The sequence below is a fragment of the Haplochromis burtoni genome, unplaced genomic scaffold (genome assembly GCF_018398535.1).
Source record: "Haplochromis burtoni strain Fernald_Lab_line unplaced genomic scaffold, NCSU_Asbu1 Contig_138, whole genome shotgun sequence".
NCBI lineage: Eukaryota > Metazoa > Chordata > Actinopteri > Cichliformes > Cichlidae > Haplochromis > Haplochromis burtoni.
Genome location: NW_024582499.1, coordinates 556244 through 570047, shown reverse-complemented (window position 1 = coordinate 570047; position 13804 = coordinate 556244). Strand labels below are relative to the sequence as shown.

At 42.8% G+C, this 13804-nt stretch overlaps 1 protein-coding gene across 3 annotated transcripts; it reads left to right on the top strand.

Moving 5' to 3' along the window:
- The first annotated feature begins 2432 nt into the window (after positions 1-2432).
- slc35a2 (solute carrier family 35 member 2) lies at positions 2433-13531 on the top strand. 3 transcript variants are annotated; one of them, XR_006054803.1, is made up of 6 exons: positions 2433-2914; positions 4613-4795; positions 5471-5622; positions 6065-6187; positions 6522-7600; positions 7691-11543. XR_006054803.1 is itself a non-coding variant. In XM_042224449.1 (6 exons), the coding sequence occupies exons 1-6, from the start codon at positions 2851-2853 to the stop codon at positions 13129-13131; spliced, it is 1134 nt and encodes a 377-aa protein (XP_042080383.1). In that variant the 5' UTR covers positions 2433-2850; the 3' UTR covers positions 13132-13531. The 3 variants fall into 3 exon arrangements, 2 of the variants coding, with proteins under 2 accessions (XP_042080383.1, XP_005931205.1); XM_042224449.1 differs by lacking the exon at positions 7691-11543 and adding an exon at positions 13104-13531 and having other exon boundaries at positions 6522-7105; XM_005931143.3 differs by having other exon boundaries at positions 2435-2914; positions 6522-7105.
- The last annotated feature ends 273 nt before the right edge of the window (positions 13532-13804 follow it).

The window sequence follows — 13804 nt, the reverse complement described above, 5'->3', positions numbered from 1 at the left end:
AACCTGCTCTCACCTGTGAAGACAACGCAGTCCTAGAGCTGGACCTCGTAGCTCTTATGTCAACTCCAAACAAGCTGCACGACGCTGGGCTGTGAGCACAGAGTCTGTGTCTGAGCAGTGCTTTTAATTTGCTTTTTCATGTAATAAGCTGCTGCACCAAAACTAAGCAGTTAAATGTCGTTGTTTATATTAAACACTCCTATTAGCTCAGGAGGACTGTGAGGTTATGTCACCTTAGTCTTGTGTCTAAGAGCAGAGATCAGTGTCTGTGAGTGCTGTGGGAGGTGAAGTGGTTTTCCTCGACCTGCCAAAGAAGCCCCGAGGTGAAGCTTCAGAAGAAACTGGTTTGAAGCTTGAAGCGCTTGATTGGTGACTTGTTAAAACTGGAAATGCTGCCTCGCTGCACAACATGCAATCAAGAAGAGTTACTGAAATGCACATGAGGTGCTTTACTGCATTACTTTAAGTATGTACTGTACAACAATCCAGCAGGAAAAACTACTTTTACAAAGAGAAACATGAAATATAAAACAATGAATATAGGTATATGTCACAAATATGACATAAAAATGATAACAAGTATTTTTTTAGTCACTTAGTAACTGTAGTGACAGAAATGTCAACAAACTCAAGTGCAACTGTAAGAACCTTTGAGACAAAGTTATTAATGATATAATTGTTGAATACAAATTTAAATTAATAAGAGGAAAATTCAAAATTTGGGATTTACTGAATTAAAACTGAGAGGGAAAATTTTAAATTATCAAATCAAAAACGTCCAAAATAAAATGAAATGATTAACATTAAAGATAAAACTTTACATTTTAATGTAGAAAATCAAATCCATGTAAGTAAAAACAGTGCGTGATTACAATGAAATCAATTAAAATTGATTGATTGTAATTAAAAATCGAATAATTATGAAAAGCAATCATGGATATGTCAGCTGCACAATCTCCTGTTTCACCACAACCCAAAGATGCTGTGTTGGACTGAGATCTGCTGCCGGTGGAGGCCGTTTCGTTACAGTGAACTCATCGTCATGTTCAGATGATTTGAGCTTCATGACAGTGTGTTATCCTGCCTGACGGACCAATCAGAGGACAGATACAGTGTGGTCACTACTCAGGTAGGCAAACAATGGTCAGCTGGGCCTACGTGACCAAAGAGTGCCAAGAAAATATCTCCCACACCATTACATCACCAGCAGCCTGACGCACTGATACAAAGCAGGATAGATGCTTTCATGCAGTTTAGGCCAAATTCTGACTCTAACATCTAAACAATACAGCAACAATAGAGCTGCTGTAGCTCGTGCACTTCAAGGTTCACCGTGCTCTACCCTCACAGATGCTCTTCTGCATACCATGCTTGTAACAAGTAGTTATTTGAGCTACTTTTGCCTTCACCTCAAAGCAGTCTGGCCTTTCCCCTCTGACCTCTGACATCAATGAGTCGTTTCACCTGGATATTTTCTTTTCTATAAACCCTGGAAATGGGTGTGCGGTAAAATCTCAGCAGTAGCCCATCTGGCAACTATGCCACATTCAAAGTCAGTTGAATCACCAGTGTTACTCATTCTGATGCTCAGTTTGAAGGTACAGGAAGCAGATACAAAGAAAACATGAAGAATTAATCAAACATGATGTTTTTGTTGGAGTACCAGCAGAATTAAACAATCAGAGGAGCCTATTCAGCGACAGGCTGCTTCTCCCAAAGTCAAAAACCAACAGACTTAAAAACTCCTTTGTCCCACACGCCATCAGACTGTTTAACTCCTCACTGGAGGGGAGAGGGAGGAGAAACAGGGGGACAAGGGAGGGCGGGAACAACTGAGCTGTAGGTGCTTTTCTACACTGTGCAATATTTGCAATATTTGTTTTTGTTTTGTCTTTTTTCTTATATTTGACTGTGCAATAATCACTGTGCAATATACTCACTCAAATGAGCAATCCTATTTATCCATATTGTATATTCTGTATCTATATATGTGTATATATGGTGTATTTATGCTTATATCCTTACTCTCATTCCCCTTAATGTATCTGTAACATGCAACTTCTTTCGGTGCTTTGCTACTGGAAACTGAATTTCCCGGAGGAACCCACCCGAGGGATTAATAAAGTTTCATCTAATCTAATCTAATCTAATCTAATCTTCTTATCTGATTTGATTCGGTTTCGTATTAAATAAATAAAGTCATTTTTTTTTATTTTAAAAATCATACTGTGAATTAAAATCTAAAACAGCAGACTGCAGTTCATAAAGGTAATATTTACCCGTATGTGTGTTCGTTCATTGGATAAACGTCTCCTCCATGTTTGACCAGGAGGTGGCGCTGAACACTCAAACCATCTGACAGGCGAGGTCCCACCAGCAGCCAATAGGAATGCTCCCTGCTAAACCTGGAGGATTGTTCGTCTGTTGGTAGAGGAGGAGAGAAGGATGTCTCACTCTGACAGTTTCTCTGGAGCTCCTGGTGTCGGGCAGTTTGTGGTCCTCCCTTCCTGCGCCCCGTTTTCTCCCACAGCGTGAGACCTCCTGCTCGCCGCTCCTGTCTCTGCAGCTGTAGTCTCTTCAGTTCCTGGACACCTCACATATTACACGAAGTATTTTTCTCCTCCTGATGATCCCGGTGGGTCCTCCGGTTGTTCCTCCGCAGCCTCCTCTCTCCTCCAGCCCAGTATTTATCGGACGGCCCCGGCGCTTTAGGCCGCGCAGTACGTCGCGGAACGGGAGCTCCGGTGGGGTCTAAACTGAGAGCGGGGCTAGCTGGTGGGCTAACGGAGTGTTAGCCGAGCAGGCAGCGGTGTAAGGGCTCGGTTCGCAGGGCAGCACAGGGAGCGCAGCATGGCCGTGGGGGACCTCAGCAAGACGGGAGAGGAGAAGACAGCGACCCGCGGTCAGAGTGAAGGTGAGCAGTCCTCGGAGGGAGAGCCGAGAGCTGGGATAACTTCACACGGCCCTCACGGCTCCGAGCCTGGGTCAGTGGGTGAATAAGACTCGGAGGGATGGAGAGTTTAAAACAATGAAATTGAACTTAACATAAATTAAATATAATAAAGTTTCTCGGTCTGTTTTAGCAGAGTGGTGGAAGCAAGCTAACTACCTGCTAAGCCAACCAGAGTAAACAGACTTAACGACGACTTGAAACTAGTTAACCAGAAAGATTAAACTGTGTGCTAGCTAGCTAATGCCGATAGTCAGGTGTTTATTAAATAAAACTTTAGGTGATTTTAAACGAGTGAAAAACAGCAGCCTCAGCAGGTAGCGGCTAACTCAGCAGCTAACTAGTCCGTGTCTGTTAATGGGCTCTTGCCTGGCTGCTAACGCTAACACACTGCCATGATCAAGGTGCAGTGTGAAGGTGTGTTAGTGAGCCACGGCTGGTGACGTGGACTTTGAGCCCAGCGGAGTTTGTGGTTTAAACACTCACACACACACGGGGCTATTCCTCTGCAGAGAACACGCACTCCATTGTGCTCACCCCCCTCCCCCTTAGTGTGTGCGTGTGCGCGTGTGTGTGTGTGCGTGCATGGCCTCGCAGGCCGGGCCAGCCACGGAGACCTCAGAGCCAGGTGCACTCAGGTAGAAACTTCCAGACACACCCTTGGAATAGCAGAGAACCCGTTCTAGCTGATAAACGGCTCCGAATTGTTTAAAAATGTTGACAAACGTCACACCTTTGGCACACCTGAGTGGCTTCACATACATTAGGACAAGAAATAGACACAGCATGCAAACAGCCACCAGAAGAAGTTCCAAGGAGGAAAAACTGGTCTACTGTTCCATACTTCCACAACAGACGTATGTTCCCACTGGGCCCCTGTGGTTTTACTGGTCTGCATGAAGCTGACATATTCATTACTGCATACACAGAAAAGCAAACAGCTGTGTGATGCTCTTGTTGAGTCTATGCCATGAAGAATTAAGTCAGGTATGAATGTAAACAGGGGTATTAGCAACCTGTGCTTAATAAAAAAAAAACCTGTGCTCTTGGTAACGAAGCCTGCTTGGCGTGCAGACATGAGTGAAAGCTCACACTGTCGAGTCCTGCACCACCAACACCACCACTTTCCTTCAGTGTCCCTCAACAAGGTGAAGGTGATGCTGCCTTCCTCCTCGGCTCTTTCCCATGGCCATCTAACGGAACGCATTGGACCATTCGATGGGCCGGTTTTGGCCCCCATGCTGCATGTTTGACACCCCTACAGTACAGTGTTAAAGTTGCTTTCAGATGGAAGTAAAAGATAAGAAAGCTGCTCCTGAGAATCAAGTGAGTGTATTACTGATGGATTAAAAACTTTGCACTGAGGTTTAATTTTCCATTAATGGTAAGCCAATCAGTCAGCCGCATCGTGGCCTGTGGATGCTAAACATGCATCGTGTTAGGCCTGCTTATTACCACGCTTATTTTTTTTTAATGGTTTATTAGTTCATTTCATTTGTTCGGTCCACTCAAGTTCTGTTTGGTTTCTTTGTGGCCCACAAAATACCCCTGATGCAGTCACGTCATCCTAAAGCGGAGCACCTAAACTTTGCTGCTCTTTTGTAAAATCTCTTCCTCGTATGAAAACTGTGGTGAGCCTTATGGTGAGCTCTTGTCCTGTAGTTAACAGACGGTTGAAGTACATCAGCCTGGCTGTGCTCGTGGTCCAGAATGCATCGCTCATCCTCAGCATCCGGTACGTCCGCACGTTGCCAGGCGACCGCTTCTTCACCACGTCGGCCGTGGTGATGGCGGAGGTCCTGAAGGTCCTGACGTGTCTGGTCATCATCCTACTGCAGAAGAGACGTGAGTAAATCCTACTGAGCTGCTTTCTTGGCTGTGGAGTTAGAAGAGTTAGTTGTAGCCTCGCAGGCTTTTGTAGCTGTTCTTGTTTGAAAAAACTGCATCAATTGATTAACTGATCAAAAATACTTAAAAAGATATAATTGATTAATCATCTTAAGGAACTTAAGACATTTTATTCCTGAACTGTACATGCCGAGCTTCTCTTTGCAGTGTTTGATAGACAAAAGAATTAATTTATTTTAGGAGATGATATGAAAATGAGTTACTTGGTTAATTACAGGAATATTCTTTGCTTGTAGCAGGGAGGGACGGCTTTAAATTCAAATAGTGATTTGATTTGGGTGGAGTTAAAACAGCCCTGACCAGCAAAGCAGCAGCTTCCTCGTGTTCTAATTATTCATGCTAAATAAATACTCCAAAAAACTAGTATTTCTATTTAAAACTAACAAGGGCAATTATTTACATTTCATTATGTTTAACCCCAGTTTGGGTATAAGATGCAAAGCAGCCTCCTAACACTAGGGGGCAGCACCCCATCCCTCAATTTTGGGCTACTTACTCGAGCATGGCTTACTTTTTATTGCTGTCATCATAGACCTGAGCTGCTTTGGAGGCTACGATCAAAGATCAGCAGGCACAAAACCAGCCTTTAGCTCCGCCCCTTTCTCTCTGCAGTAAACGTGAAGGAGACGGTGTACTTCCTGATCGACGTCATCGTGGTTCAGTACAAAGACACTCTGAAGCTCGCCGTTCCTTCTCTCATCTACACTCTGCAGAACAACCTGCAGTACGTGGCCATCTCCAACCTGCCGGCCGCCACCTTCCAGGTCAGACCGCGTTCACAGAGAAGGCGCTCGAACCCGCCTCGTCTCTGCATGTCTGTTCTTATCGAAACAGCCGGGTGATTAACGGGTTTGTCGATTGACCGAAACATTTGGCATCTTTTTATAAACTGAAAGGTTTAATCAAACCAATAACGGTGTTCTGGATCTGTTCTGTCATTTGATTCTAGTAGGACATAATCAATATTTCAACAGGAATGAAACTTCTAATACTAATTTTATTTTATACTGTTCATATTTTTGGCATTTTTCAGATATTTTAGGAGCAATTTTCTTTACACATTATTATCTTGAGCTGCCAAGTTCTTTAATAACTTGTAAAACTTTTAATGCACAGACTTACAGACACTGAGATTTAATAAATGCTTCAGATCTGTGTACATTCGATTAAACACAGTTAAATGGTGACTTCCTTTCCGTCCCTCAGGTGACCTACCAGCTGAAGATCCTCACCACGGCTCTGTTCAGCGTGCTCATGCTCAGGAAGTCTCTGTCCAGAGTTCAGTGGATTTCTCTGCTGCTGCTGTTTGCCGGCGTCGCCATCGTGCAGGTGAGCTACCACCACCTGCCGTTCCCCAGAAGCCCTGAAATTTAAGTTAACAAATCAGGCGGCTGCTTTGTGTAGCCACAGTTCACAGAGAGGTTTAAGAGTAAGCGTCTCTGCGGTTTCTGTGGCTCCAACTTTTAATGCTGAAATGAGCTGCTGCGTTTGTGGCGTAGGTGAGGTGGCAGAGGGGGCAGAAAAATGCGGTGGGAGGTGAATAAACAGGGATGGGCGTAGTTAAGCTCTTCAGTCGTAATCGTGTGGGAACCTTTCAGGGACGATGTTCCCCGTAAACATGAAGCCCGGCTCGAACGCTGACGCATTGATCATCTCTCTGCAGGTGCAGCAGGAGGGCAACAAAGAGGCGTCGGTGAAGGACACCTCCACTCAGAACTACACCGTGGGCTTGGTTGCCGTGGTGATCAGCTGCTTGTCGTCGGGATTTGCCGGCGTATACTTTGAGAAGATCTTGAAGGGCAGCTCCGCCTCCGTGTGGGTGAGGAATGTGCAGCTGGGAATCTTCGGCATGGTGCTCGGCCTGCTGGGACTGTGGTGGAATGATGGCGCCGCCGTTGCCGAGCGTGGCTTCCTGTTTGGGTACACCAGCATGGTGTGGTGCGTCATCTTCAACCAGGCGTTCGGTGGGCTGCTGGTGGCCCTGGTGGTGAAGTACGCCGACAACATCCTCAAGGGCTTCGCCACCTCCTTCTCCATCATCGTCTCCACGGTGACGTCCATCTACCTGTTCGGCTTCCATGTGGACGTACTCTTCACTGCAGGGGCGGGGCTTGTCATCGGTGCAGTCTACATGTACAGCCTCCCCAAAGCGCCTGCCGGCTCGGCGTCCGCAAGCTCCTCCTCCTCCTCATCTTCCACGTCCGAGAAGACGGACATAGACGCAGAGATGGAGGCGTTTCTGCCAAAGTCAGTGCTGGTGAAGTGATTCCTGTTTCTCTCTGCTCTCTCTCTTTCGGGCATCTCACTTCCTGTGTGCTCTTGGCGGGGTCAAAGGTCAAACTGGGCATCTATCAGAAAGAAAGAGGTTCATCTGCTGCTCGCTCACCTGCTTCCTCACCCCTCTGATGGCCTCCCGAGTCATCCTCCTCCTGACGTCCTGCTCGCCTTTTCCACACCTCCTCCTGAGCTCAGCCTTCCCTCCTGGCCTCCTTCTTTCCTTCACCTCCTAACCTCCTCGCCTCATCTGGACTATAGGATACTGCGCTTTCTTCTCCCCCTTCCTTCTCCTTTCTCTGCACCCCTGAACAAAAAACACAGACCTCCTTGCTTCCTTTCTCCTCCTCCAGTAATGTAAAGGAGGAGAAGATGGCCTCCTCAGACCTAAAAACTAAACCACATGCATTGTGATGCAGAGGAGAGCTGCTCCCTCCTGTATCGTCCTCCTTTTTGGAGGATGAGAGGGTGAGGAAGGTTTGGGTTTTTACCCCTCTCTCCCTCTCTTCTATCCTGCTTTTTCCTCCTAATCACTAATCTCTCCTCTCTCCTCCTCAGAGCTCAGGGAGGCGTGTCTCCTCCCTCTGCTGTCCACATCACAACCTAACTGCTCAAAGCACAACGGCAGCAAGAGGAAGAGAAGGAGGAGGATGAGGAAGGAGCCGCAGAGTGTCAGAAACCCTCACCACCCTCAGTCTGTTTTCTCCTCCGCGGCGTCTCGCCAGCTCTGCCTTAAAACTCTTTAGTAAATGAAAAGAGAATCGCCTTACGCTGAATATCGTTCATATGTTGATTATTGTTGTTGCTGGTGGAGGACAACGGCAACCGTAGTCTGATGGGAAGTTTTCACTGTGCAGCCCCCGTACATTTAAATTCCACCTTAAAACAGGAAAAAGGGACGGTTTCTATGGGAGCCCGAAGTGTAACTTTGAATAAGTAATTTACATGTTTGTATACAAAATGTACAAAGTAGCTTGAAGTGATGTAAGAACTTTTAAAATTCAATACACATTTTTAACCTAAAGGAAGTTCAGTGAAAATCACAACAATTTAAAATAAAAACGCAGCATTTGTAAATAAAAGTCACAGAAATGGAAGCAGAATCGGAAAGTTAAAATTTAGAAAGATAAAGTGATAAAAGTGTCATTATGAAATGCAAGGAAGACAAAACTACAACATTTAATTAAATTCAATCAAAAGGTACATTAAAAATTCAACGTTTTGAAAGTTATTTAGTCTTATTTTATTTTTCTGCAATAATCAGAAATGAACTAAAGTCATTTGAACTTTTGGCTCATTTGTTATCGTGTGTTGACTAAAAAAAGCTAAATATGTGGAGAAATCATAGTAATGAAGACTAAAACCCTAAATAACTCTCTGCTTTTGTTAAAACATGCTTCCTTTTTTGTCTTTAATTCCCAAATTGCACAAATTACCGCCCTTTACTTTTCTCGGCTGCACAGTGAAAACCTCCGGGGTAAATCGTTGCTCCTCCGGGTGCGTCTCCGCTGAGGGACTGTTTGTGTTGGTGCCTTTTCTCCTCATCTGTACAGAAGCCATACGACTGTGTTGGTGTAAAGTTTGCGGTGTACAGTTACGGGACTGTCCGGGAGGCTTTGCTTTATCTGCAGCTCCCGTGTCGGCGGGGAATGTGCTCGTTGATTGGAGCACCTTTAAACTACGATCATAACGTGATGTTTGTTTGTTTTCGCCAAAATGTCCTGCCGCAGGCGTCTTGTTGAAGTAGGCGTCCTGCGGTGGCGTCCTGAATGTTTTTTCTGCTCCTGTTTGTCTCGATCATGTCGAGGCGGTTGTGGATTTTTATCTTCGTGTGTGTGTCTGAGCTGCGTCTCGGTGTTTACGTCGTTCAGCTTTGGGAGGAGAGGTTGAGTCGTTTTGGTCTCCTGATCTCTGCAGCAGGTTAAGATTCTGTGATTACAGCAAGTTTTGTTTTTCCTCACATCCACCACCGTCGCCGTGCAGCAGTTTGCCTCTGTTGTTGTTTATTTAAATCCTGCCAGCACTTGACGTAACCCCGTCTCTTCACGCTGGCCTGTTTGAGCCCCCGATTGGACTGATTGGTCCGTTAACACTCTCCATTATCAGCCAATTACATTAGCCATCAAAACATCTGTGTGGAGAAAAGAAAAAGCTCTAAATTAAGAAGGAGCTGGAAGGAAAGCTAGCTGCTCCATCTTTAAAGTCTTTATACAGACACAGCATTTACTGAACTACATTTCATTTAAAGCAGTTTACAGGTTATTATTGAAAATATAAATCTACTAATAAATTCTACTAAAATCTTGTTGATTAAGCAGCTTAGCATAAGTTTCCGTGTGAAGTGAGATGGTCTGCACTTCAGGCTCTTGTAACTGCAGCTCGTGACAAACTGCAAGAACTGTTACTGATGCTTATATGAAGCGCTATTCACTATAACTGTTTCAGGCTCCACAACACACTATACATGTATGCAGTGGGACGTGGTTATGGATGGAGATGATTGAAAGTTGCTGCTCTCATGAGTCGGCAGCGGAGTCATGTTAACACCACCCACCACCAGTTTGGGCTGCAGCAGCGCCCCATTGCTCTCTCTGTGCAGCAGGAAGTGGATACAAAGGGGAAAGAGAGACGGATGCTAGCATGCGTGGTTCTGTCACGCTCGGCTGTGTCAGAGTAAACGCGTATAACCAAATGAGACGTGTGGCAGGCCTGTGGATGCTAACCTGCCTGAGGGGAAGGTGCACTCTGCACATTAATCTGGCTTCGTGTGTGTGGTGTTAAAGTGCCACACATTAACGTCTTGGATTTGTTGTGCGTCCCTCGCAGCAGATCTGTAAAAGCTTCTTACTTAAAAAGGATTTTTTCCCCAGTGGAATATTTTTCTTGAAAATGTTGCCAGATTACACTAAAGAAGTTACAGTTCTCCTCACATACAGTTAAACATAAACCACTGATGTGTAAAGATGACAAACTCTCAAATACAAGTTCACTAACTGAACCTCTGATGTTTTTATTGTGTCAGAAAAAAAACCCTCAATTAAACCTAAAGTGGGATAAATGTAGCTCACAGTCTGTGAATATTAGGAGCTCCATCATTTCACGAGAAACTGACCTGACGACGGAGAAACGCGGAGACACAAACACGAAGCCACATCTCCCAAAGCATAAAAATGAACTTTAATTATTTTTCCGATTTTTTCTCATGATGATTGAAGGCTCTTTTTCTGTTTCCAGTGTGAGATTATCAAAATCAAACTGTGAAGGGACAAAAAAATGTTACGTTTATTTTCAGTTTTTGTAAAACAAGCAAACAAAAAACCTCCAGCTGACACTTTCTCTCTGGAAGTCTGAAATTAATATCTATCATACATAATAATATATAAGCTGTTTTTATTTAATGTGGGAATCTTTGGGGTGGTGGTGAACGAAAGGAAGAGGAAACCCAGCAGGAAGCTTCAGATTTCAGCCAGAAGAAGCTTTTTGTTCTAAGCTCTTCTTAATGACATAAATTTCTAGTGAAAATGAGTCCTTTGAGTTCTGTGCGGCTAATAAAGGATCATTTCTGCACTTATTAAATGTTATGAATTGATCGTTGTAGATGATCATTTTAATCTCAAACTGACATTAAAATGTCTTTATGTAGATATCAGCTGATTTATATCAGAGGAATTATGATGGGATGTTTATTTTTCATTAAACATCACATCATAAACTTTACATCTTTTTTTTTTTCAATGTTTTCTTGTGAAAATATAAACTAGAATCCCAATTTTCTCTCTCGCAGTGGCTTTTTCCACCTTTTTAGAATAACAAGACAACATTGATTCTTCTTTATTCACTCGAGGTAGAAACAGTGATAAACATCTACTTCTGCTCTGTAAAATAATCCTGTCACATCTTACAGATTCACAGAAAAATAACTTGTTTGTTCCTCTTTACGTTTACTTTACCTTATTTTCTCTACATTAAAAACTAAAATATTGCAAATTACATAAAATAAATTTTATATAGAAAATGATATTGACACAGGCTGATATCACTTTAATTACATGAAAATCCATATTCATTTTATTTGATTGTTTTTGCTGAAACGCAGATACTCCAAAGTCAGTTTCCAGGTTTTCTCTCCGCTGACGCTCTGCAGCGCCTCCTGCTGGCGGTTTTAAACCACATCCTCGGATCAGATCCTGCTGCGGTTGTTTCCCGAGGTTGGTTTGTCCTCGGTGGAGATCTGCCTGCAGGATCGGGTTTAGTTTCCTCTTCCTGCTGGTTTGAGTTTGTGTGAAATCTGTGTGAGCTGGTTTCATCTCTGATCTGTTTGCACTTGATTGTTGATTTGTATCAATGCCTCTGAATTTGTAAATACTTCCTTTGGTAAAAGTTTTATATAAATGAAGACATGGACTAAAAACTGTGCGGTTTGTCTTAATTTAAAGATCAGTGATAGTGAACGACACACAGTGTCTGCTCTCAGGTTCGAGAGAGACGATTTCTGACAGTATTCGGAAAACTTCGGGAAAAAATCTGGGAAATTAGAAGATACAATGGAGGAAAAAAGTCTGGACTTCACAAGTCTTTGACCCTCTGTGGGAGTCGGCAGGTAAGGTGTGATATTCCAGCCTTTTGTTCCAAATATGGAGACTTTAGTCTTCTTTCTCCCAGTTTTCTCCCAACAGTGCTCCCGATACTCCAGTTAGGAGAACGATTAGTGTTCGGTCTTCTGGAAATCCTCCTCTGTATAAAGTAACCCAGCTCTGTCAGAGAGAGAGAACAGAGCGCAGGGAAAATATGAGACGCTGGTTTAAACCAACAACACTGTATTTAAACATAAATATTAATATAGAAATATTTGTGATAAGTTTTGAGTTGTTTTTTTTAATTTATGAAAACCTGGTAAAATTGGGAAAAGAACATTTTAAATCTTTTTTCTAATTTATTACTTTTGGATATTTTGAGGGTTTTTACAGCTTACATTTTTTTAAAAACTGTTTATTTTTATACATAATATAATGTTATAAAAGTTCTCAGAAGTGATCACTGTCTTTATGCGGACATGTGGGGGAATCGGTCCTCAGGTTTAGTTAGATCGATGAAACTTTAACAGGCTAAAGAATTTTGTTGGTCCTTCAGTAAAATGATTTTTTCCGGTAGCGCTAAAAACACCGACTGTAGGGAGATAAGTGACGGTTTTTTAAACGCTTATGGTTAAAGCCACCTGTAACTGTAACTTATTATTTTACCTGTAATTAGTTTTACGTACACTGACCCAGAGACTAAGTTACATGTAAAGAAAACGAACTCATTTGTAGTTGAAACGACTTTGAGATGGTCTGATCTTTCTGACATGGTGTGCGATCTCGCTGGAAGCAGCCATCTAAAGATGGAGCACTGTGGCCGTAAAGGGATGGAGATGGTCAGCAGCAGTGCTCGGGCAGACTGTGGGATGTTTGTGCGGGAAAATCCAGCAGATCATCAGATTCTTAGAAATACTCAGACCAGCTGGTCTGGCACAGAGTCACGTACTTCCCCTTTCTTCTTCACTCTGATGCTCAGTTTGAACTTGAGCGGGTCGTGTTGATCATGTTGATGTTCGACAGTTTGAAGCCCGAGTTCTTGGCTCATAGAGATTTCTTTTATATACTTTTATGTAATTACTAGAAACTTTGACCATATTTCATATGAATCTCCAAAAGTTGATTCTGGTCATCTGGACGTAGCGTCTGTGAGCTACGTCCAGATGAACAGAATCAACTTTTGGAGATTTACTTACCTGGATGATTGAGCATCCAGGGATTTAATGTGAGCATTCAACAGAAAACAAGGTCAAACACGAGTCTTCATTGAGTAAAGCTTAAATACTGCAGTGCCCCTGTGATGTAATGAAAAGAAGATTTGAAACATTCAGTGTGTGTTGTAGCAGCCAGGGTGATGTCTTTATCTAACCTCCTTTCCTCCTCCTCCTGTTCTGTAGGTGTCCAGGTAAAGAGAAAGGATCCTGAGATGGACCCCTGCCACCACCTGCCTGCTGAGATCCACACATTTCCGAGTACCCCCACTTTCACTCAGAACCACAGCACTCCTCCTGCATCTGCTGCACTAAAGCTAAAGTACTGTAGTCACAAATATTCCTCTCATAGTTTTCAGCTGCTTCTCATAAAGAAAACACTCCAGCGTGCACCATTAGGTGATTATTTGCCTTTAACACAACAAGCACACTCCAACAGCCGATAATGAACAACACACCTGTGGGTTGTTACGCTGTGACACTCATCCACATTTTTTATTCAGCCTTTTAAAGATTTCAGGAGCCAAAGAATAAAACTGAGGCGATGGACTGAATCAAAATGAATTCATTTCAAAAGTAAAGGCAAAAAACAAAAAACCCAAAAACATTTCCTCCAGGAAAGAAAAACATAGAAAAACCTATTTATAAAAAAATCTCAAAGGGAACATTATGACACTAAATCAAAAATATTAAATAGCTAAGATATCTAAATAAACAGTAGACTTACAAACTTTAAAATAAAAAAAAAAAATAAACGAACTATTATTGTTTATAAATAAAGTGTGTGCTTAGTCATTTCAAAATAATAATTCATTTGTCATTGAAGATCTGACAAATTTTTATTTTTTGTATTTTATACTTAAGTCAATTATGTGTATGTTTAGTAA